Source organism: Filicampus tigris, chromosome 5 (genome assembly GCF_054856515.1).
Source record: "Filicampus tigris isolate MCC_2025a chromosome 5, RoL_Ftig_1.0, whole genome shotgun sequence".
NCBI lineage: Eukaryota > Metazoa > Chordata > Actinopteri > Syngnathiformes > Syngnathidae > Filicampus > Filicampus tigris.
In genome coordinates, this window is record NC_141221.1 from 25,733,190 (window position 1) to 25,756,381 (window position 23,192).

General features: G+C 40.4%; 1 protein-coding gene across 5 annotated transcripts; it reads left to right on the plus strand.

Moving 5' to 3' along the window:
- The first annotated feature begins 1,209 nt into the window (after window positions 1-1,209).
- Window positions 1,210-21,851, plus strand: rabl6b (RAB, member RAS oncogene family-like 6b). Of its 5 annotated transcripts, none has more exons than XM_086031190.1 (17): window positions 1,210-1,365; window positions 3,560-3,927; window positions 5,021-5,155; window positions 5,508-5,555; window positions 5,720-5,749; window positions 6,107-6,159; window positions 6,334-6,422; window positions 7,139-7,279; window positions 10,737-10,842; window positions 10,942-11,045; window positions 11,125-11,507; window positions 12,912-13,059; window positions 15,351-15,560; window positions 17,381-17,633; window positions 17,902-18,088; window positions 18,676-18,734; window positions 18,826-21,851. In XM_086031190.1, the coding sequence occupies exons 2-17, from the start codon at window positions 3,798-3,800 to the stop codon at window positions 19,009-19,011; spliced, it is 2,262 nt and encodes a 753-aa protein (XP_085887316.1). In that variant the 5' UTR covers window positions 1,210-1,365; window positions 3,560-3,797; the 3' UTR covers window positions 19,012-21,851. The 5 variants fall into 5 exon arrangements, 4 of the variants coding, with proteins under 4 accessions (XP_085887316.1, XP_085887312.1, XP_085887315.1 ...); XR_015086865.1 differs by lacking the exon at window positions 5,720-5,749 and having other exon boundaries at window positions 1,213-1,365; window positions 18,826-19,156; window positions 19,254-21,851; XM_086031186.1 differs by lacking the exon at window positions 5,720-5,749 and having other exon boundaries at window positions 1,213-1,365.
- The last annotated feature ends 1,341 nt before the right edge of the window (window positions 21,852-23,192 follow it).

Genomic DNA, 23,192 nt, shown 5'->3' on the forward strand with positions numbered 1-23,192 from the left:
TATTTTGTTTAATGAATGCAAGGATAAGGCAGTTTCAAAAATGTTAAAATAATCTGAGTCAATTAGCAATACTGTTCATATGTTTGAGTCAGTGTGGAGCCCTAAGAATTTTTCAATATAACTATTAAGCCTTTTGTCCTGTAAGACTACCTGTTGTCGACGGGGGGGGGGTCGTGTCGTTACATTGCAAGTAGGGGGCGCGTCGTTAACGGGGCCGGGGGTGTGTCGTTACCGGGTTGCAGGAGGTTACGCGGTCTGCGGCCTGCATGCAATCAGATACATTTGGACAAGTCGGACTGTGTGTGGGTATCAATGTTTTACTAATCTTTTATTTTGAAGTTGGCTCTCGGAAGCAATCGTTGTACCGGGTGATTTGACTTTGTTTTGAGACTGCATACTGTTCAGCAAGGGGATCTGGCCGCAGTCAAACTCCATTATTCTACTCTTACTATTACTATTCTACTACTACCATTACAGTATTCTACTATTGTGCGCAAAAGCGCAGTGTATTGTCTGGATTGAATCGGAGCGCAGTATTCATTTAATTTGCAGTGCTCATGCGAATCTGCGCACCAGTTATGTGCAACCCCTGTCCAATTCTCCATCCATCCATCCATTATCTGTACCGCTTCTCCTCACAAGGGTCGCGGGGCGTGCCAGCTGTCTTTTGGGCAGTAGGCGGGGGACACCCTGAACTGGTTGCCAGCCAATCGCAGGGCACACAGAGACAAACATCCGCACTCACAATCACACCTTGGGGCAATTTAGAGTATCCAATCAACTTACCATGCATGTTTTTGGAATGTGGGAGGAAACCGGAGTGCCCGGAGAAAACCCACGCAGGCACGGGGAGAACATGCAAACTCCACACAGGGAGGCCGGAGCCGGGATCGAACCCACGACCTCTGAACTGTGAGGCGGACGTGCTAACCAGTCGACCACCGTGCCGCCCCTGTCCAATTCTGTGAATTGTAAATTCATCAAGCGAATGTGCATGTGGAAATGACAATTGCACTTTTTTTTTTTATATTTAGTAATAATTAGGGTTCATTCGGAAATGTAATCTACACCCAAACTCTACGCACTCTGAGAGTGCGAGTGTTCCAAGAGTCAGAGTGATCCCCCCCATTTTTATTATTATTATTTTTAACAACAAATTTGCCTTCCTAGTACCACACTCGTTCGTATCCTTTTCGGCTTTATTGTGAAAGAGTAAAGGGAAGTCTAATGTATTTTAGTTGCGCTTGTGGATGGGTAGGCGATCCATACTAGTATCCTTGTAAAGGAATGAAGCGGCAATATTTCTTTAGGGATGGATGTCTGACGAAATGAAGATGTCGGAACTGCACTTTCTCTTTGACAACCGTGAGTATATTTTTTTTTATCACCGTTGTCATCGTCATCCAGTGTAGCTACAAACGTACGTCCGCAGAGGGGAAAGCTAAGCTAGTGCGGACTGTGTCGCTAACATTTGTTATTTGAAACGGAGACAGGGGAAAACGTTACATTTACTAAGAGGTTGGTTAAAAGGTGGTATTAGTTACACTTGATATTGTTATACTCTTAACAAGTATCGCATTTTCTAATCGTTATCGCCTTAAAATTCCAAATGTGTCCAAATGAGCTAACAGTTCGGAAAGCTAATGCTAGTGAGGTGGTTACGTTGACGATGCGATCTGCAACGACCTGGAAATTTAGAATGGAGTAATTCTAAGAATACAGTGGCGAAATGTGACATTCTTAATGTAGTTGTGACGCATCTCACAAATAATACAAATAATGTACTTCACGGATGATGTCATAGATTATGTCATGATGCAGAACTGAAGTCTTTTCAATGAATGAAGTGTCACATGAGCTTTATATATATATATATATATATATATATATGTGTGTATATATATATATATATATATATGTGTGTATATATATATATATATGTGTGTATATATATATATATATATATATATATATATATATGTGTGTATATATATATATATATGTGTGTATATATATATATATATGTGTGTATATATATATATATATGTGTGTATATATATATATATATGTGTGTATATATATATATGTGTGTATATATATATATATATATATGTGTGTATATATATATATATGTGTGTGTATATGTGTGTGTATATGTGTGTGTATATGTGTATATATGTGTGTATATATATATGTGTGTATATATATATATATATATATACGTGTATATGTATATACATGTATATGTACATGTGTGTGTATATATATATATATATATATATATATATGTGTACATGTGTGTATATATATATATATATATATGTGTGTATATATATATGTGTATTTATGTATATGTATATACATATACATATACATGTACATGTACATACACATACATACAGAGCTTCGCATTCTGCTTATGTGGCGAACCGGTCCGTCTATCCGCCTATGACAGATGCCCATTTTATAGGCGATAAACGAACGACGGGAAACTTAAAAAATAGACAGACTAAGCATAGTCGGGATCCCATTTTTTCTGTCTATGTAATTGTCTATCGTTTATTTTTGCTGTGAGTCTTCAATGGCCGCGGCGAGGCTTCCGTTTCCTGTTGACTGCGGCTGAGGCTTTTTGTCAGCTTCTTGGTCCTAAAAGAGAACTATTTAGTCCGACTGCGGTGAGGCTTCCATGTCAGGTGAGTTTTAGTTTCAAATATCGCTCAGCGAGGAGTGGGGGGGTGAGTGTTGCAAGTGGAAGTTGGTAGAAGGAATCGCTAATGGAAGCCCGTTTAAAATGATAGCCGGACTGGCCTAAGGGAGATTACTATATGGTCCAGCCGGACTTAAAGGCGGATAGACGGACGGCGGAAGGGTACCCCAGCTGCAGACGGAAGGCGATAAACGGACTGTGAAATTTTAGTAAAATGCCCAGCTCTGTGTATATACATACTGTATGTCTTCAATGAATCAAGCATGCATGTTTTGGTACGGAGGATGACTGGGTTGCACATCCGCCTTTACAGAGGTTGTGTATTCAAATCCGTGCTCTAGCCTTCCTGTGTGGAGTTTGCACGTTCTCCCCATTTTTATGTGGGTTTTCTCTGGGTACCCTGGTTTCCTCCCACATTCCCAAAAACATTATTATTAAATATTTTAAAAAATCTACACAGTTGAAAATGTAGTTGTGATGATATGGACAGCGTTTCATTTTTATCTACCCATTATCCATCCAACCATTCCTTTTCTTTACCACTAATCCAAAAGGGTCACAGCTGAGCATTGGCCTAGGCACACCGTGCACTGGTTGAAGGTCAATCGCAGGCTGCACATCGACAAATAGAAGTTACATTCGCATCTGTGGGAAATTTAGAGTGAATTGATATTTGCTTTTGGACTGGAGGAGGAAGCTGGTTTGTTTTCTTCACAGGAAGATCTGCCGTTTATAAATATTATCTTTTCATTTTTTAAATTTGTAATGTATTATATTGATTTTTACCCCTGAAGGAAAAGGCATCGCTGTTGATATTCTGTTGTTGTTGTTTTTTTCTTATCTCCCCCACAGATGACACTGCAAACAGCATGATGACCACTTCTATTTCCAACTGGCAACTGGAAAACACAACAGCTCAAATATAGTATAGCAGGTCATACCAGATCAGAGCGTTGACAATTAACTTTTGTAGCTGTCAAGACTCACCATTTCCTTCAGTTTGTTGCATGACAAATTGATTCTGGAAAAGCCCACTTTCCACCTCATTGATATCATAGGTCACATCATAAGGTTCTTACAAATTAAAAACATGTTTTCGGCATTAAAAAAGCTGGTGGGATCCGAACCGGTCCAGCTCAGGGACAAGAACATTCCTGCTGGCCTGCAGTCCATGAACCAAAGTTTGCAAAGACGCTTCGCTAAAGGGGTCCAGTACAATAGTAAGCTTTCCAAACAAACATTTTCCATTTAGAAACTGTAACCATAAACATGGCTGAGCAGTCGTTATTTGAATCGGTACTAAATTGCATACAAAGAGGATGGTCTTCCACATGAGGTGCAATCACACAGGAAATCACAGCAGCAATTTTCGGCATCAAATGTTTTGTGAATAAATGTCAATCAAAACTAGGGCTGAACAATTATGGGTTGGGGCCGGTGGGGAATATCTTAAGCATTATATATATATATATATATATATTTTATTAATTGGCCAATTAATTGCTAATCTTTTTTTTTTTTCTGCATAAAATCGGCATTGGCCTAGAAAAACAAAAAAAATCCATATCGGTCTGGCCATTGTCTCATTAGATAGAAAACTCACCGAAAATTACGCACAGCTCAATGGCGACAAACTTTTGTTCCAGCGATGACATTTGTGCCTACTCCCCCGCCTACTGCTCCTCTGAGACTAGTCTTAAAGAGGGAAGTCAACCCAAACATATTTTTTTCAAGAATATGTTCCCAGCAGGCCCACAAGTTGAAACACGGCATTCTGATTAATTTTACATTTGTGGAATATAAATTAAGCAGCAAAATGCGCTCGTTTTTAGCCATCTGTGGGGGCGGCCATTTGGCTTGACTGAAAATGACATCACAACTGCTCACGACAACCAATCACGGCTGCCCTGTTTTCTGAATCTGAGCCGTGATTGCTCATTGTGAGCAGTTGTGATGTCACTTTCAGTCGCCAGAAGACAAAATGGCCGGCCCCACAGATGGCTAAAAATGAGCGCATTTTGCTGCTTAATTTATATTCCACAAATGTATGAATATGCCCTGTTTCAACTTGTGGGCTTGCATAGAACATATTCTTGAAAAAAAAATGTTCGCGTTGACTTCCCTGTAATGACCATTTAAATCGCAGCTTGTACAGTTATTAAATTGCGTTCCATCAAATTGCAATTATATTGCAATTGCAATTAATCGTTCAGCCCTAATCAAATCATCTTGAAGTTAATATTTAAACTCCTGAGATAAATGTGTTTTATAACATACATACATATATATGTTTTTTGAATCCCCACACTCAAGTGAAGATAGTCATCCGTGGAGATAGGAACACTGGAAAGAGTACTTTATGGTATCGACTGCAAGGCAAGAAGTTTGTGGAAGAGTACATCCCCACCCAGGAGATCCAAGCTACAAGTATCCATTGGAATTACAAAAGTAGGTGGTTTTTAACATTTATAAACCGCAAAGCGTAATTCATTTATATTAGTATGTTTGTGGTTATTTATTTAATGTTCATGTATACACATTTACATGCCTTTTTATCCATTCCAGTGGCTCCATATCAAGGTAAACTAGTTACATTTAGTCTGAGTCTGTTACCCATTCACTGTTAGCTTTTCTGTACCTAGCAAGCACCTGTTCTTGTAATGTTCTAAATAATAGAGCAGTAACTAAATCTGTGTGAGAGTGTCATCATAATCTGTTTGTTAGTATAAATTTCCTCTGCAACACACCACTTGTATAGTTAAACCTCCTTTGTGTTCTTCATTTGTTTTGTGTTTCTCAGCTACTGATGACGTGGTCAAGGTCGAGGTGTGGGACGTGGTTGATAAAGGTGAGAGGTGGCACAAAAGTGTGTCATGGTATCAAGCTTTTTGCAAAGTCTGATCTCATCACCACAGCTCAAACTGCTGAATCTCATCACTCCATGCGTGGTTGTTGTCTTGTTTCCTGTCCTTACTCATCATTTCTTTTCTAAACCCCTCGCGCTCATCTCAGGCCAAAAATATCCTCTTCCTGAAGGTGTAGGTGAGCGCCACTGTAGTGTGTAGAAATTCAACGCCGTTGTGTGCAGTTGGTATGCTACACTGTCCTCCACTCTTATCTGAGAAGCAAATTTGTCAAGGTTTGCTGTTCTGCTACACCTTTAAGTTTGGCTGTTTTTTTTTTGTTGCTGTGTTTAGATCATCTACACACTGATCAGCCTGACTGATTGTGATGTTTGTTTACTGTACTTGAAGCATAACGTGTTGAAATGCATCTGTAAGCAAAGTATGAGCTGCTCTGCTTGCTCCACTCATGAACTAACCTAAAGGAGCATACTGACTAGAAGAGTACCCTATATTTTATGTAAAACCTAATGCTTATGATATCTTGATCTTTCAGGCAAAGGAAAAAAGCGTGGAGACAATTTGAAACTAGAGAATGAGCCACAAGAGGTAATATCAATCACATGACGGTCATGTGTTAAGAACAAATAGTTTACGGTACTCAGAGGATGTGGGTCAGTGAGTGATGGGGGCGGGGGCTTGAGGTTTTTACCAATATCAAATGGAAGCATTTATTCTTCTGTACTGTTATCATTTCTTCATCAATATATTTGTGTGTTGCAGTCAGATGAGGTTGCCCTTGATGCAGAGTTTCTAGATGTGTACAAGAACTGCAATGGCGTCATCATGATGTTTGACATTACCAAGCAGTGGTAAGAAATTCTCCTCTGTGTGTCACGTTGCCTGTGCCTTAGGCGCTCATGCTACAATATGCATGGAGGTGGAGGCATTATGTTTCATTGCGATGAAGTTTTAACGCAGGTCTGTGAGTGTTCTTTGGAGAGGAATCAATCATTGATAAACTAATTACGGTGTGTTGTGTTGCAAGCAAATGGATGCAACAATTTTGACAACATTCAAGCATCTTTTCAGCTGTGAATTTGTGCTAACAGATCTCCAGTCACTTAGGCCTGAGTAGAAGGCAATTCAGACAATTTTATAATGACCTCATATTGAATACGTAGGCAGCAGCAGTCACAGTAGTAATGGTTTGTATTGGTTAATAATTTGCTCATGGCATTGATCATGTTTGGGTTGTTATAAGTATTGCTGTTGGCCGTCCCACTATCCTGGCGTGCAGGATATCTTACATGCAGTACACGTGTTTTCAAGAGGGCAGCTTTTGAGGTTGCCAGCCAACTGCATTTGGTTGAAATGGGCCCTGTGTAGGGAAGCTGAACAGCACTAATGTGCTGAGTTTCCCTATTCATCAAATACATGTGGAGGAAACGACTGCAGTCAAATGAACTCCAGATTTGCCATAGATGCCCCCTCTAAAAATGTCATGAGTGTAAATTCCTACCTGATTTGTATGGTTGGCAAATTTAAAATGTAATTACTCTGAGAGGTGTCCCCAATATATTTTCAGGACGTTTAACTACATTTTAAGGGAGCTTCCCAAAGTTCCGACTCATGTACCAGTGTGTGTGCTGGGAAACCACAGAGACATGGGCGAGCATCGGGTCATCCTCCCTGATGATATAAGAGAGCTCATCGCTGGACTGAACAGGTAAATATGTAGCATTTCAGATCAAATGCCACATCTCCCCTAATACAAGAAAATAGCATTCATGCAGAAAGGGAAGTTATAAGTGTCTGGAGGAAAAACGGAATCCAGAGCAAAGTGATTTAGATAAAATGTGTGTGTGTGTGTGTTTGTGTGTGCGCACTGCCACCAGTGAATGATAATTTTGCTCTGGACTGTGTAAACCAGGGGCGTTAAACATATGACCGGAAGCCAAAAATAGCCCACCAGGGTGTTCAAGTCCGTCCTGCAGGATGACTTATAAATTCAACAAATATTGGAGCGACCCTAGATTACAGAAAGTCCTCAATTTAGTACTGTTCCTGCACTGGCGATGTAACCCGAATTTCCGTGTATGTCGGATTTCATCGTTAAAGTCAAAATACTTAGTATAAAAAATGAAAACACATTAAAATAAAATAGCCAAGCAGAGGTAAACAACCTCAGAGACGCAGCACAAAAGCACACTTTTGGAGCGAGGAGGAAACTGGCTGCTTCTTTCATGTGGTGAGTGACACGAATATCAAGTGTTTTATTGACAGTTGAAAGTAACAAGCGGAAATGACGCCCATTTGAGTCATGACGCCGTGCGTCACCATACACAGTGGGTTATTCAAATGCCGGAGCAACTCTGTCCTTTCAATCATGTAAATATTTCAGAAATCGTAATTTTGACCTTAACCCGAATATGACTGCATGCAAACGTAGTCACTATCGTGTTGGGGACAAAAGAGAAGAGGAGGCACGGGCGTCATAAAGCCGAAATGTCGTAGGTCGCGCACGTCATAATTCGAGGACTTCCTGTATGTTGTGTTCGGAGCTCTATAATTTCCGACCGTCTGTGAGGCCGTAAATGCATAGGCTGATTCCTTACCCGTGTTTGGATGAGAAAGCCAAGTGTCAACAAAGAAGAGCCTGTGTGTTTGGGGAGAGCGTAAGGTTGAGCAGACAGCTAAGTTTGTTTTTATTTGGCCATAGTTTTGGCCAACCTGTGTGCATTGAAGAGCTTGTTGATCGACCACCTCCTTGTCATCCTTTCAACATTGTGGTTGCGATCAGTTCATCACACACAGCACCAGTTCTACTTACAGTTCTGTTAAAAAGAACCCATGCGTAATAGTTAAAAAATGTGCAATTACAATGCTAGACAACAGCTTCACTACAGAAGAGTTAATTTAGGTGGTATCCTACTGTTCATGCAATGCCATAAAATATATCTACAGTGCATTTATAGTCTACACAACCCTGTTCAGATGACAGTTTTTTTATCATTTGAAAATAGTGACGGGCCAAATGAAGCGGAGATTCGGAGCGTGTCTTGAGCAAAAGTGGGCGTGCCAAATGAAGCCCTGATTTAGAGCGTTTATCGGCTCCCAAAAAAATCATGTGAACTAGGCCTCGGTTTGTGTAGAGGATTTCATTGGTTCATTCAACGTATCGTTGCCTCATAACAATGGAGACCTCGCACCGCTTTGCAGGTGTTGTCTGCGTGTATAATAAGCTTAAAGTTGTGCTTGGAGTGCTTAAAGAGAAAAGGTAACACAAACATTTTTTTTTCAAGAATATGTTCTATGCAAGCCCGCTAGTTGAAACAAGGCATTCTGATAAATACTGTGTTTGTGGAATAACAGTTAATCCACCCGTCTTTAGCCATCTCTGGGGGCGGCCATTTTGTCACTTGTGTCGACTGAAAATGACATCCCACCCGCTCAGGGCTCAGGTAATGACCAATCACTGCTGATCTGTTTTCTGAAGCTGAGCCGAGATTGGTTGTTACCTGAGCCCTGAGCAGTTGTGATGTCAGTCGACAGAAGTGACAAAATTGATGAGTGGCAATAGGACTCGGGTGTACCCTGCTGCAGTTCTGTGAATGGTCAGCCATGCCCCTGTCACATGCCAACACTGCATGAAGAAAGATAAAAAGCAATTTATAACCAAAAACACCCCAAGACCTGAATAGGACCAAAACTGAAATGGATGGATGGATGGATGGATAGAAACAGTCCACAACATTTATGGTTGTGATTCCAAAAGGTAAGTTGCAAACACAACACTGCTTATCACCAAAAGAACACCATACCCACAGTGAGGCATGGTGGAGGCAGCAGCATGTTTGGGGACTTTTCTTTCTTGCCTTTCTTGCCTTTCTTGCCTTTCTTGCCTTCCTTCCTTCCTTCCTTCCTTCCCTCCTTTCTTTCTTTCTTCCTTCCTTCCTTCCTTCTCAGTCAAGGGGGAGGCAATTTAATAATTCCAAATACTAGTCAAATATTAGCACAAAACAGTGAGGCTTCTGCTAGAAAGTGAAAAACTGTCAGAAAAAGCCTACTGGAACATCAAAAATGTTCAGGGTTAACCAGAGGCATTTTGTGTTTGTGTGCGTGCGTGTGTTGACTCCCATATAACAGGAGTTTGAATGTAATTGGTTAATTCTGAACACAGCCAGAACCCCAGTCGTAAGTGGGTGTGCACAGTTGCGCAACCACCTAATTTCAGTTCTTTATTTCACCTTCCCCTCTCAAAAATAATGTTTTATCTTAATTGAATTTTGTAGATTTTAGATCACAATGGTGGGAAAAGATTTGAAATTGTGCATCTTAGTCTGTTTTTTATACAATATATATTTTAAAAAATGGCATTTGAACAGGGGTGTGTTGACCATGTCCACTGTATGTTTTTTCCATTTATGTTTATTGTATAAAGTGTGTATATCTACAGAGCGGGTGTGGACTTTTTTTCTTTGTAGCTTGTGAAGTTTGGTAGTCTTTCAGAATTTTGAGAATTATTATGCATGTGAAAATGGAGTTCAAATAAGTCCTATATTACCAAATTTTAAAGTGCAATACGATGTTTTTGCAGCAAGTTACTTCTAATATTTTGTGACTTTTTATACACAATCACTTTGATCTGTTATAATGTACACATATAGGTAATAAACTGTAGCAAATTGCACATTTTTCTTCAGAAATTTTAGGTTCACAAGGTTTCATTGAATATAAAGATTTTCCAACTTTATTTAAGATAAGATAAGATAAGAATGCCTTTATTGATCCCACAGTGGGGACATTTTCAAAATTGTTCTCCTTTGCGTTCAAACAAAGGGTAATCACCAACAAATCATTATTTTTTTTTTATTAATTATGATATTGTTTTGATGGTTAGGCCCACTTAATGTCAGATCAGGCTGAACTACTGAGTTTGACACCCCCTCGTGTGAACTGTTAGTTCCAGTGATCGTGTCTTGTGATGTGAAGGTTTTACTGCCTCCTAATGGAAAAAAGAAATATACTTGGAATTATTTTGCAGAAAGAGATTCAAACTCTTCTCAAAATAGGAGTATTTATGATCCGCTTGAAATGATCAATTACACAATGCCTGCTAAAAATGTTGTCAATTTAAGAATTTGAAAGCTCCAAATACAACTTTAAAGCATTGTGTTTTCCAGACCAATGGGATCATCTTACATCCACTATGCTGAATCCTCCATGAAGAATGGCTTTGGCCTAAAATACCTCCACAGATTTTTTAACATCCCCTTCCTACAACTCCAGGTGATCTTCTTTCCTTACTTACTGTTAGTAGAATGAATGATTTGATTATCATTCCTTTTTTAGTTGCAGATCCTAATCTTTGTGATTTTGTGTCTGCAGAGAGAGACCCTTCTAAGGCAACTGGAGACAAACCAGTTGGACATGGATGCCACCTTAGAAGAGCTTTGTGTGCAACAGGAGACAGAAGATCAAAATTATGAAATGTACAATCGTTCTTCCTCGCTCATCTTTGGTGTTTTTTGTTGACAATGTCATTGTTGTAACGTCGACAAATTTCTATAGCTTCCTGGAGAACTTGGAGTCCCGCAATAAGGGCTATGTCTCACCTGGTCCAGCCAACGGTCAGAGTCCCTCCTCAGGCTCCCAGTCCCCCATTGTTCCTCCTAGTGGGGCCTCCACGGGAAGCTCCAGCCCAAGCACACCTCAACCCCCAATCCCTTCCCAGCCACTCCCACAGTCGCCCTCTGTGTCGGCTCCTTCCGCTCCAGCTCCCACTGCAGCCGTTGGCAGAGCGGCCTCGCCTTCAGCTGAATTCAAGTCTTCAGCTCAATCACCAGAGCACCTCCTGTCCTCCATCACACCAGTATCAGCCCCCCAGAAACGCGGCTTCATGTCTCGTTGGTTTGGCTCATCGCCTGTCCCTGAGGCTTCGGTTAGTGCATCAGGTATGACTCCTCTGCACCACAACACCACACCGTCATTTATTTTCTGCATATTACAGTACATCTGACCAGTGGTTCAAATGTGTAGAATAGAGACTCTTTTAAGGGACTCTTCATTCAGTCTTTTTTGTTTTTAAGTCTGAAGTTCCGTTGTTATTTCTTGGGTGAAAAGCTTCAACACTTGAAATGCAATACTGTGGGCCAGCTGCTGGTACTGAGAGGTCTGATTGAGGTCACTTGAAAGATGGAAAAATAATGCTTTTTTTTTTTTTAAAGACTAATGTTGCATGTGCATGTGTGTACGTCGTGGATATGCAAAGTCTACACCCCTGCTCAAATACCAGGTTTTTGTAGTAACAAAAAATGAGACCAAAATCATTTGCAAACATTTTACAATTAATATGACCTATACAATGTACAACTCAATGGAGGGGAAAAGTCAAGATAAAGTCAAAATCAAAATTCTGATGTTTGAATGAGTGTGCACACCCTCTTACCAGTGGGGAATGGGTTGTTCAGAATTAACATTCACATTCAATCACATCACAATCACATTTAAGCTCATGTTAAATAGGGTTAGGGGTCCCCCTGATTAACCCCAAATAAAATTAAGATATTCTAGGTTTTACTAGTATTAGTACATTTCAGCAACTCTTTCCATGTTGCTGTCCACCTCCTAGCAGCCTCCCTGACCGGTTATCTTCTCATTAATTTTGGAGGGAGGTACCGTTCTTGGGGATGACCCCCACTTCATGATGATTGTCGTCATTGCGTTCCATGGTATGCCTTGGGAATGATTTTGTTCCATTCTCCTGACTGACGCCTTTGAACAACGTGATGCTGTGGAAGCATCCTGTGGCGTGTGCTGTAATATGTGACTACAAAAATGTCACAACATCTGAAATGCACTGTATTCACCATTAATCAGAGGCACTTGAATGGTTTTAACATGTAGTTGATTGTGAACACAGCCACATCACCTGTTAAGAGGGTGTGCACACACAACCACATGATATCAGTTGTTAATTTTTACTCTTCCTCTTGAAAATATTTTCAATTGAGTTGTGCAGGTTCGGCGGTTTTGAAACTGTTTATCTTGGTCTCACTTTTTTAGTATCACAAAAATGTGGCATTTGTACAAGGGTGTGTAGACTTTATATATTAACAAAGTAGAGAGCAGTCACAAGGTTCTAGCCTGAGCCGTTGAGAAATTCAAAGACTGTAAAATACTCACAGGACTTGCGGGTATTAGAATGTCATGTGATGTCACTGTTTCATTGCCACATTTGGTATAGGAAGATTGCAACACAGCTGAACTATGACACTTAAACATTATCAACAACAAGAAAAGATTGTACTGTAATTATCATCTTGATAACTAGTGAGATGCTACAATCTTTCCCTCAGAGGACCAACCTGCACCAGTCTGTCCTACTCTAGTACAAAGCGTGGATGACTTTGTGCCAGATGATAGACTGGATAAGAGTTTCCTAGAGGACAGCTTGACCTCAAAAACAAAGGTGCTTCAGCCAGCTGCCGCAGTGGACAGCGACAGGTGGGCACTGAAAATTTTGCTTTATGGGGGAGTATTAGTTCTTCTGGAATGTATGCGCAATCATTTTTAATTAAATATTCTTGTTACTGTCTTCTATTATTTATATATTAAAAAAAAATATATATATATAAGAAATGCAACATTACGTTTTTATTTAGCAACTTCACTCAGTGTACTAGCACACTTTAGGGTAACTTATGTGGATGGGTTGTATCACAAATGCTTTTGTAAAAATATTACCGTAATGCAGAGCTGGGCAGTCCGTCCCTGGGCCGGACCGGTCGGACCCATTTTTGGGGTGGGGGCCAACAAATTTTAAAAAATGGCTGGACTAAGCATGGCCGGAAGTGGATTTTAGTCCGGCCCAATAATCCCCTGTTTGATGTGGTCGCCAGGCGGCCAAATTTCATCTCAGCCTACTCAATGAAAGCCTTCTTTTTAGGCTTCATTCTACTCTTGCGTCGGCTAGAGTGACCAGATCCAAACTCACCAGGTGGGGGACAATGAGGGGCGCAGCTGACGCTCGGAACGGACACCAAAAATGCATATGACACAGCTTGTCAACTGTTCAGTAACATATAATATAATAAACTGTAACAGAATAACAATTATAGATCTACAAATAAAAAGACAGAACACAGATTTGCAGTTGAAATTAACTGCAGTTACAAAAATACAACACAAGCTGCTAGTAAAAAGGTAAGTCTCTGAGACATTAATATCAATAGGACAGGGGCGGAGCCAGAACGTGGCTAATGGGTGGGCCTGGAAAAATCAGGGTGGGCCTGAATATTTCTCTCGCTGAGCACAATCCTCCTATCCCGACACATCGTATATTCAAATAAAATGACAAACTGAATAATATATAGTTCAGATCCTTCTTAGACAACCACAATTATGCCATTCTTAATATTCAATACAATAAAAAAAACACAACGAAACACATTCACACATTCAAAAATAATTTCAAAATAATTTTATAAAAAATGTAAAAGTATATCTTTTTTTCATGAATCTCACTGGGTGGGCAGTCTGTCAATCTGGGTGGGCCTGTGCACATCCAGGCCCACCCTTAGCTCTGCCCTTGCAATAGGAGCTCACAATAAAGGCTGAAATTAGTCAGTCTCATCATATCTTGAGGTAGATGCACTTTAACAATAGTCACACACACAATAAAACCTTGTCAAATCTCAAGTCAACATGTAGAGCATGAAGTGCAGTAACAATTTACTACAGTAACAAAGACAATTCAAACAAAGACAGGCTACTACAACTACTGCAATTCAAATTAAACAGCCACAGCATAAAACCAAAATAAAACAAGAAGTATATAAAAAAATAGTCAGGATATAACAATACTGTAACTACAATAAATTCAGTTGTAAACAAAAGTGTCCACCATAGCAGCACTATGTACTTCCATAAGCAAGGAAAGCATTGATGAAACACTTTAGGTTATGTCCATCACAACTCAAGTCTTTCAGTTTTCTCCATACCAGCAACAGCAGCCACAAAGTTGACAGAAAGCTTTATCTGACTCCTCTTTCACTGATCTTTTTGTAACTGCATTTCATTTTCTTCCATTTTCATTAATTCATCATAAATGAATGGAACGCATCGCTAAAATGCTTGTTTTTGGTAGGCGTATCTTTAAAAACAACTATTGCCTGCATATGCGCCCGGCTGTTTGATTGACAGCATACCCCTGCCTCTCACAGTCTCACACGCATACAGTCACACCAGCCCGAACACCATACAGCGAGTCCAAATAATTATACAATACAACAAAACCAACCCTGCGGCTCGCAATGGAGTAAGCACACGCAGTTGGGTAAGTAGTAAAGTACTAGTGCCGCATTTTGAAGCCTGTCCACAGCGGGTTCGAATAGTAAATTAGCCAGCTAGTGATCCTTAAAAAGCCTCTGACGTTAGCATCTCTCCCGCGGCGGCTTCAATCACGGACACTTTTTTTTGTTTTTTTTGGGGCCGGGGGGCCGAACGGGGTGGGGGGTGATAATTTTTATGAATAAGGCCGGGGCGGGGCGTGGCCGGAAGGGTACCCAGGTCAAGGGTGGAGGGTCGCGGCCGGACCGGCAAAAAAGATGCCCAGCTCTGCCGTAATGCTATGTTTTTATTGACAATGCTTGGGGATATTATAGTTTATTTACATTATGACATTTGAGACACCTGAATATGATGCAGAGTTTGTTTAAAGAACCACATAGACAACCACATTACTTTCTAGATACTGTATATTGTGTATGCCTATGTTACTTTGTTTTCTATCCTAGCGATTGTGAAGACAGAGGAAACCCCATGGTGTCCGGTTTCCAGGATGAGCTTGATCCTGATGACACAGGGCCCAGTCTTCCACAGCCTAAAATGCTGCCTCCCAGTAAAGATATCATTCTGACCAGTGATGAGGAGGACCAAACACTAGTAAGCCCTTCTGTGAAAAAGGACCCGGACCCGGACCTGGACAGTGAACCTGAACTGAAAACGTAATTCTTGACAAATAACCAAATGTGTTGAATGGAATACAGGTTGTCTTATGTTTTGCCTCGAAGTAAATTTGCTATAAACATAGTAATTGCACTCAGAGAAAATGGGAATTACTTAGTCAGCAATTCAAAGTTAATTCTACAAATCAACTAAAATATATTAGTTGCAATAGTATGACGTACTGTACTGTATATCACATTCGGTCCATAACTCTCCTAAATGTCTATACTAGGGATGCTCCGATCGATGGGGCACCGATAATGATCGGCCGATTTTCGTGACAAATGACGTGATCGGCATATTCGATCAAAGCCTTTTATTGCCGATCCAAGAATCCGATCACCCTCAGCTCATGCGGTGTGCTGTGTGTAGTTTGCTTCTTGTAATACAGTATATAGCATGAAAAGATACCTCGCGGGGGGAGCATGGCCACGAGTTTCAACACAACCAACTTAATCCGACATTTGAAGAACAAGCAATTGGAAGACTATGGTGGGTTTACGGGGCTCACTGCGTTGAAGCAGCAGCAACAATGAAACGACAGCTAACGAAGCCCATGCTGACCAACTCAAACCCATATCAGCGCGACAGGCAAAAGGCAACGCAAATAACCAGGAAAATAAGGACATTTATCGGACTTGATGACCAACCATTCTCGGTGGTGGAAGACACCGGATTCCGCCGTCTGCTCGCCCACTTCCAGCCTCGCTAGCTACATGCTACCGGGACAAAAATACTTCACAGACGTAGCTCCACCAGAGAGTGTATTGTCGCAACGAAAGTTTCCTAAAAGGAGGCCTATTATCCTGTTTAAGTTTTACAAGTGTTATCAGATTACTTTTTTGGAATGTACAAATCACATGATTTCAACTAATACAGAGCAGCATGTGACTGACAAGACTTTTCCCCAACAGGGAGAGGTTTTCAGAGGTTCGTGTTCTGTTTGGAGTTTAAATGTTCTCTCCTGTGCTTTGCTTGTTTTTTTTGGGGGATAATCTTTGGTTGACTGAAAACTCTAAAATAGGCCAAAGTCTGAAGGAGAATGGGACTGATTGTCTCTCTGTGCCTTGTGATGACTAAGTGACCAGTCCAGAGGATACAGTATCTTACTCATCTTGTGTCTCTGGCATACTGTAACTGAAAAACGTGGTTCGCACCCATCATCTATAGCAGTGGTCCCCAACCACTGGGCCGCGGCCTGATGCCGGGTCGTAGGCCACTTGGGACCGGGCCACGGCGGGCTGCACAGATGAAAGAAAAACAAAATAACGTACAGTACTTCCGGTTTATTTATCATCCATGGTTGGAAAATATTTTATTTTGAAAAGTGACTGGATTCTCTCCGTTACATCCATCTATGACTGGATCTTAACGCATGTCAAGTTGTCTCTGTCGCGTAACGCTAATATTAAATACGCGAGCTAGCAAATGCATAAAATAAACTGACGTATTTGGAAAGTTCGGAAATTAATGGGAGGGGAGCGCGTTCTGCCTCTCTGAACGCACACCCTCTCAGAGTGGTGTTAGTGTCAAAATGAATTTCAGAACGCACCTTAGGGAACCGAGATTTTGGGTGCCAGTCCGAGCTCGAATTAGTCGCAGCTGCAGGACCAGCCAAACTATGGGGGAAAAAATGGGACTTCTCACCTGAAAAATACAGTATTGGTACCAGTACTCTCTGAAGAAATTGGTAATTTGATATGTTGGGCTACCAACTGTTAACATTCTACCTCACTTTAGCAGGTTTTAGCACTATAGCACGTTCCCATGGAGGCGCAATATGTTTGAAAGTTCATTTTCCCTAATATCTCTGTTTCAGCTACATCACCAAACCAAAGGTGGCATCTAAAGCGTCAGAGCTCGGAGACCAGCCTGCAGCGCCCATCTTCCTCACTTTAATTCCAACAGAAGAACAGCCCACCCAGCAGCAAGGAATAAAGAAAGGAGTCTCACCCATTGCTGGGGACTCTGATACTGACCCTGAGTGTCCTGTGGCCCAGCAAATGCTTTCTTTTGTTATGGATGACCCTGACTTTGAGTCTGAAGCATCAGACACACCAAAAATAGCAAAGGTAAAGTAAAACAAACTTGACAGTACATCAAGCATCTGACTGCATAAAACGGGTCTACAAACATTCAGAGTATTTTCACGGGCAGTACCAGGAGGAAAACTCAGTTCATTTACAGTTGTAAAACGTGATGATGAATCGGGTTCATCATTTTAAAAATAAACCCAAGCTTCTTCAGTGAATGATGTTTCAGATATTTTCCTTCTCATTTCCAAAGAAATAATTAAATTCAATGTGGGTCATAACCATAATCCTCTTCTCTTATCCTCAGAGTACATTCCCTGCCAGGGATGAACTTCTATCTGATCTCTCAGACGATGACTTGCAGTCAGCCAAGGTGCCAAAACCTCTGAATCCCACTGTGATCTCCTTTAAACAAAAGGATGTTACCGACCTTTTTGGCCTTGGCATACAAGAAGAACCTTCAGCAACCAAAGAGAGCAGTGAGGAGGAAGAAGGCAAGATGTTGGGAATGTTACTATTTGTTCCGCAGCCTTCTTGCTTATCTATCAATATAATGTTGGCCTGTTAGTTAAATCCCCATATGAGGGCAATTTTTTTTTGCAAATTACCACCTTTCTGCCAAACTGTACAGTCCATGTCAGCTCATCACTTTAAGGTGTGGAAAGGTAAACCCTGATGATCTATCTTGCGTCTTCACGACAGGATATTATTAGCCACAGAAACAGACATCAATATTGTGACATCATAACAGAATGTCACAGTGTATGTAACAGTAAAGAAAGGGCAACAATGCAGGAGATTCATCTAGCCCAGGGATGCCCACACTTTTTTTTAGCATCTGAGGTACTTATGAAATCCAAATGATCTACCTTACTTATTTATTTAAAAATATACTTACAATTCTTTAGCAGTGCAATTTATATTGTTGTACCTTGCATAGAGTAGACAGTACCCTTCACATCTTTTGCCAACTGAAATACTTAGAATAAAGGTGTATTGAGTGGTGCAAGATGAATGCTCTGTCAAAGAACACTACTCTTGTACATCACACAACTAATGTTGGTATTTTCTTCATTTTCAGAGAAAGAAAGCAAACACTCCTCCAAAGACAAGAAGAAAAAAAAGAAGAAAAGCAAAGAGGTGAAGTATTCAAGGGCTTTGCATGAGGATGTAAAAGGTTGCCAGTGTTTGAGTTTAATCAATTGATTGAATAACACTGTTCCATTTTCAGGAGGACGAAAAGAGTAAGAAGAAACATAAACACAAGAAAAAGGAAAAGGATGAAGCTGTAGACGACAAAGAGAAAAAGAAGAAGAAATCGAGGACCAAGAAAACAGAAGTGGATGAGCTGGAAGACTTTCTTGGAGGAGGATCAGGTTCCACCAAAAGAGATGATGGAGATTATGAAGAACTATAAGATGTCCCCGTTTGTTAGTAAACTGAACCTGGGAACAACCGTGGCAAGGAGTGAGATCACTAGCTGGTTCCCTGACTTGTATGTGCACAAAGTTGTATCCCAAGCCATACAAAATGCAATACACGAGGCTACCAACAACCAACAGGTAAAATCAGACACTCTGGATGCGGCCCTGTTTGTTCCTTTTGGTCTGATCGAGTTTTCCTTGACTGCACTTATGTGGTGTCTTTCATTCCATTCAGTTACAAACGGCAAGGAGACTGCAAACTGATGATCAGTAGAGCTGTAATCTCTTTCTCTCTCTCTCTCTCTCTCTCCCTCTCTCTTTTTTTTTCTTTGACATGCGGACATTTGTGACTCATTTGATTCTCTTCAAGAACTCCACCTCCAGTTAGTCTCTATGATTAGGATTACAATCCTGTCACAATCTTGGTGTGGTTGGAATAATGTTTGCCAGCATGTTAGAAGTAACAAATGCCTCCCCTTTTCTCTCGGTCCTTGTACTGTTTTGCTTTGTCGTGTAATGATCAAATTATTTTCCCAGGTTTGCAACTTTAAATTTAACAAGAACAGAAGGCATATGGAGCAAAACTGTACTGTACATCCACACAACAACCCTCTCCTTTCCACCCTTGGGGTAAACTGAGTAACATCGTCCAGACTAGTAACAGCTAACATTGGAGTTTTTAGAGCAGCACCTTTCATCAAGTTGTTCCAGATGGTCTTAGTCATGGCACTCTACATGCATGGGGAGTAGACAGTATGTGCATTTTGTTCATTTGTATGGTGATATACCATTGTATGTAATTAACCTAAAACAAATCACCTCCGAGAAAGATGATTCAATCATCAGTCTGTTTTGTATTTCATAGTAAGAGCCGTTTGGATTTAAAATTACAGTATATCCAGGTCAAGAGGTTTATAGTGGCATGGGTCAAAGGTCAGACAAGCACATGTTTTTGTCACAACTTTAGGCGTTAGTTTATGTCTCTCATCTGATTAATGATTTCCCAGACTTGTCTGCAGAATTTTCTTATGTTGACTATTATGGACCAACAGAATTAAATGTCATAATTCTAAAATTGGCTCATTTATGGATGTAGCAAAACTGAAGTTGCCAGACGTGCTTCTGTGATCTGCTGACACATCTTGCGGAGGAATCATCACTGTCCTTAGTTCTTAAAAAAATAAATAAAATAAACCTGCTACACCTTTTCCCACAGGCATTGTCCACCTCCAAACCTGTTTTCTTCGAAGGCCTTAACAGAGGTTCCAATGAGAGTGGTGTGCTGCTATCATGAGCCATTTTAAGTGTTCTTACTATAATCTTAGATCTGCGATCAGATTAGCACCTTTGCTGGTGAGACGCACTTATAAAAACTGTTTTAAGATTACAATGACTCGCAAAACCCTGTACTTTGGTTTGTGTTCTTTTGTGCTTATCTGTTTCTGCATGTTGCAACATTTCCATTTTCAATGATCTGATGACTTATTGCTAGTTTGGTTTTACTACAAGATGGCATGGTTGTGTTGGTGTACATAATGGTGAAAACGCTCAAAAACACAATGCAGCTTTTCATATATTACTGTTTACGGTGCAATGTTTTTCTCCTGTTGAACGGTTTTGTTTGTTTCCACTCATTTTACTGTTAAGCATTGTTGTATGTTTCAGGCCAGAATGGCTGCTCATGATAGAAATTAAATGTATCATAAAACTGTGTGTCCAACATACATGTATTTCAAATAGGTGGAGCACTGGAAGATCTTTAAAGTTTCCAGCTCATCTCCCTCACTCCAAGTTTACACTCTGTTGGTTTACCTATATGTTTAAAATTCCATAGCTGAAACTTTACAGCATTGATCCTGTTTTTTTCCCTCTCCATCTAATTATAAATATAAATGCTGAAAGTGGTTTCAAGCAAAGCATGAAACCTGTATGTACAGCAAGAGAATAATTTATAAATTATGAAAATATATGAAAAGTGTCACTGATTTCTCATGAAATTGTTACACTGGAAAGGTGCAAAGGTGGTTTGTTATGACAACAAGTAATATTTTGTAGAACTGACATGCACTTTGAAATGTTATTTTTTCAGGTATCAGGTTTCTTCCAAATCGTCATGCTAATAACATAACTGCCGAACTCATTTTTGCCAGTCAGATTTTTTTGTGGGGGAAAAAAGGCTGCACGATATTGGCAAAACATGCGATTATGGATGTTGACTATAGCGATATTATTGTGATATTTATTACCTAAAGAAAGAAGTACATTTGTTTTCATGTGGCAAACAAGCAAGCTCAATGTGTTCTGAGCTAATTAATTGTAATTCTCCTAGATGATGTCCAACTATTGGGTGTCAATGCACATTTAAGTCTGCATCTGACTGGTCAAATTCAGATAAAAGCATACAATTCCAGAAGAAAAATATTGCATGTCTTTGTGATATGCATATTGCATGGACCATTATCGTATTGTCGATAGTTTTTCGATATATTGTGCAGCCCGAGAAAAAAATGCATACGTTGCATGAGAAATGCAGATCTCAAAGAGCCAATATTGCAACATCTGCACTGGACTATGAGGAGTAATTTTGTCCCAAAATCTAACTTAAGATAAATCAATAAATCAATGAATGATTAAAAAATAATTTTAAAAAAGAGTTAGGCATTTATGTTATTAGCGTGATGAAATGCATTTACAGTATGACTTTTTTTTTTTTTTTTTTTTTAATGAATCCATCATTTCTTTCCTACCCTATGACATGTTTCATCTTTACACTGTGTGAGTTTGACAATGTTTGGTTTGTCCAATAAATGCAAACGTATTTCTTAATAAACTGCAATTGTTCTTTTCATGGGTCACTGATGGTGTTGTGGTACAACACGCGCCCCAGTTGTGTGCGGGCAGCGTGGGATCGGCTCCCGCTCAGTGACAGTGTCTGTGTGTGCCCTGCGACTGGCTGGTGACCAGTCGGGGTGTAGTCCGCCTTTCGCCCACTGTCAGCTGGGATAGGCTCCACCATCTCCCCGCGACCCTGTACAGGAAAAGCGGTTTGGAAGATGACATGATTCTTCTTGCGGCACGGTGGTCGACTGGTTAGCACGTCCGCCTCACAGTTCAGAGGTCGTGGGTTCGATCCCGGCTCCGGCCTCCCTGTGTGGAGTTTGCATGTTCTCCCCGTGCCTGCGTGGGTTTTCTCCGGGCACTCCGGTTTCCTCCCACATTCCAAAAACATGCATGGTAAGTTGATTGGATACTCTAAAATTGCCCCTAGGTGTGATTGTGAGTGCGGTTGTTTGTCTCTGTGTGCCCTGCGATTGGCTGGCAACCAGTTCAGGGTGTCCCCCGCCTACTGCCCAAAGACAGCTGGGATGGGCTCCAGCACGCCCCGCGACCCTTGTGAGGAGAAGCGGTACAGATAATGGATGGATGGATGGATGATTCTTCTTTTCATAGAAACGTTGTAATGTAACTGGCCAAAGTTCACCTATACTAGTGTAGACTTAAGGAGTCCTGGTTTAAAAAAAACAAAACAAAAAAAACAACTCGTGGACAGAAAATATGGAAGTTGTGACATGTGAGTGCAGGTTAGCAGGGAGAGACCAGTTTACTTTCCAAGACGATAACTAACTGGAGTGCCTTTATACATTTAGGCATTGACAAATAAAAGGCATTGTGTAGCATAGCATGAAAAAAAAAAAAAACCTTCATGAAAAAGTAAGCCTAAATGTTAAAAGCGAGTCGCGGATTTGATGGAACCTGTCTCAGCTGACTTTGGGCGAGAGGCAGTAACTGTTCACCAACCGGAAACACAGCTAATAAAAAAGAAATGTCAGCACTGATTGAAAAATGTTTTAAAGGCTATAGTTTCATGGTGAAGATAGATCATCCCAAACAATATTTTTGTCGTTCCGATTAAAATGCACACATGTAAACGTTATGTTTGATTTATCAAGTTATATTTCAGTTATCTTTTAGCACAATAGTTGAGATTATTTTTATACTTTTATTATTGCAACAGCTTGATTGAAAAATAAACTTTAAAAAAAAGGTTTAGGGCCACCCCACGTTGAGCTGCGCTCTGCAGCCAGTGAGTCCACGGCGACGAATGGGACCATCATTGTTGTAAACCATTTACTAATGCGTACTACAATCCACAAATATGTAAAAATATTCCAAT

What these genes read in the sequence shown, in the direction of transcription:
- rabl6b (XM_086031190.1), top strand. Translation starts at nt 3,798, where the DNA reads ATGTTTTCGGCATTAAAAAAGCTGGTGGGATCCGAACCGGTCCAGCTC. An exon ending in TCCTCTTCCTGAAGGTGTAG is followed by an intron (nt 5,750 to 6,106) that starts GTGAGCGCCACT and finishes TTGATCTTTCAG; the next exon opens with GCAAAGGAAAAAAGCGTGGA. An exon ending in GGCTTCGGTTAGTGCATCAG is followed by an intron (nt 11,508 to 12,911) that starts GTATGACTCCTC and finishes TCTTTCCCTCAG; the next exon opens with AGGACCAACCTGCACCAGTC.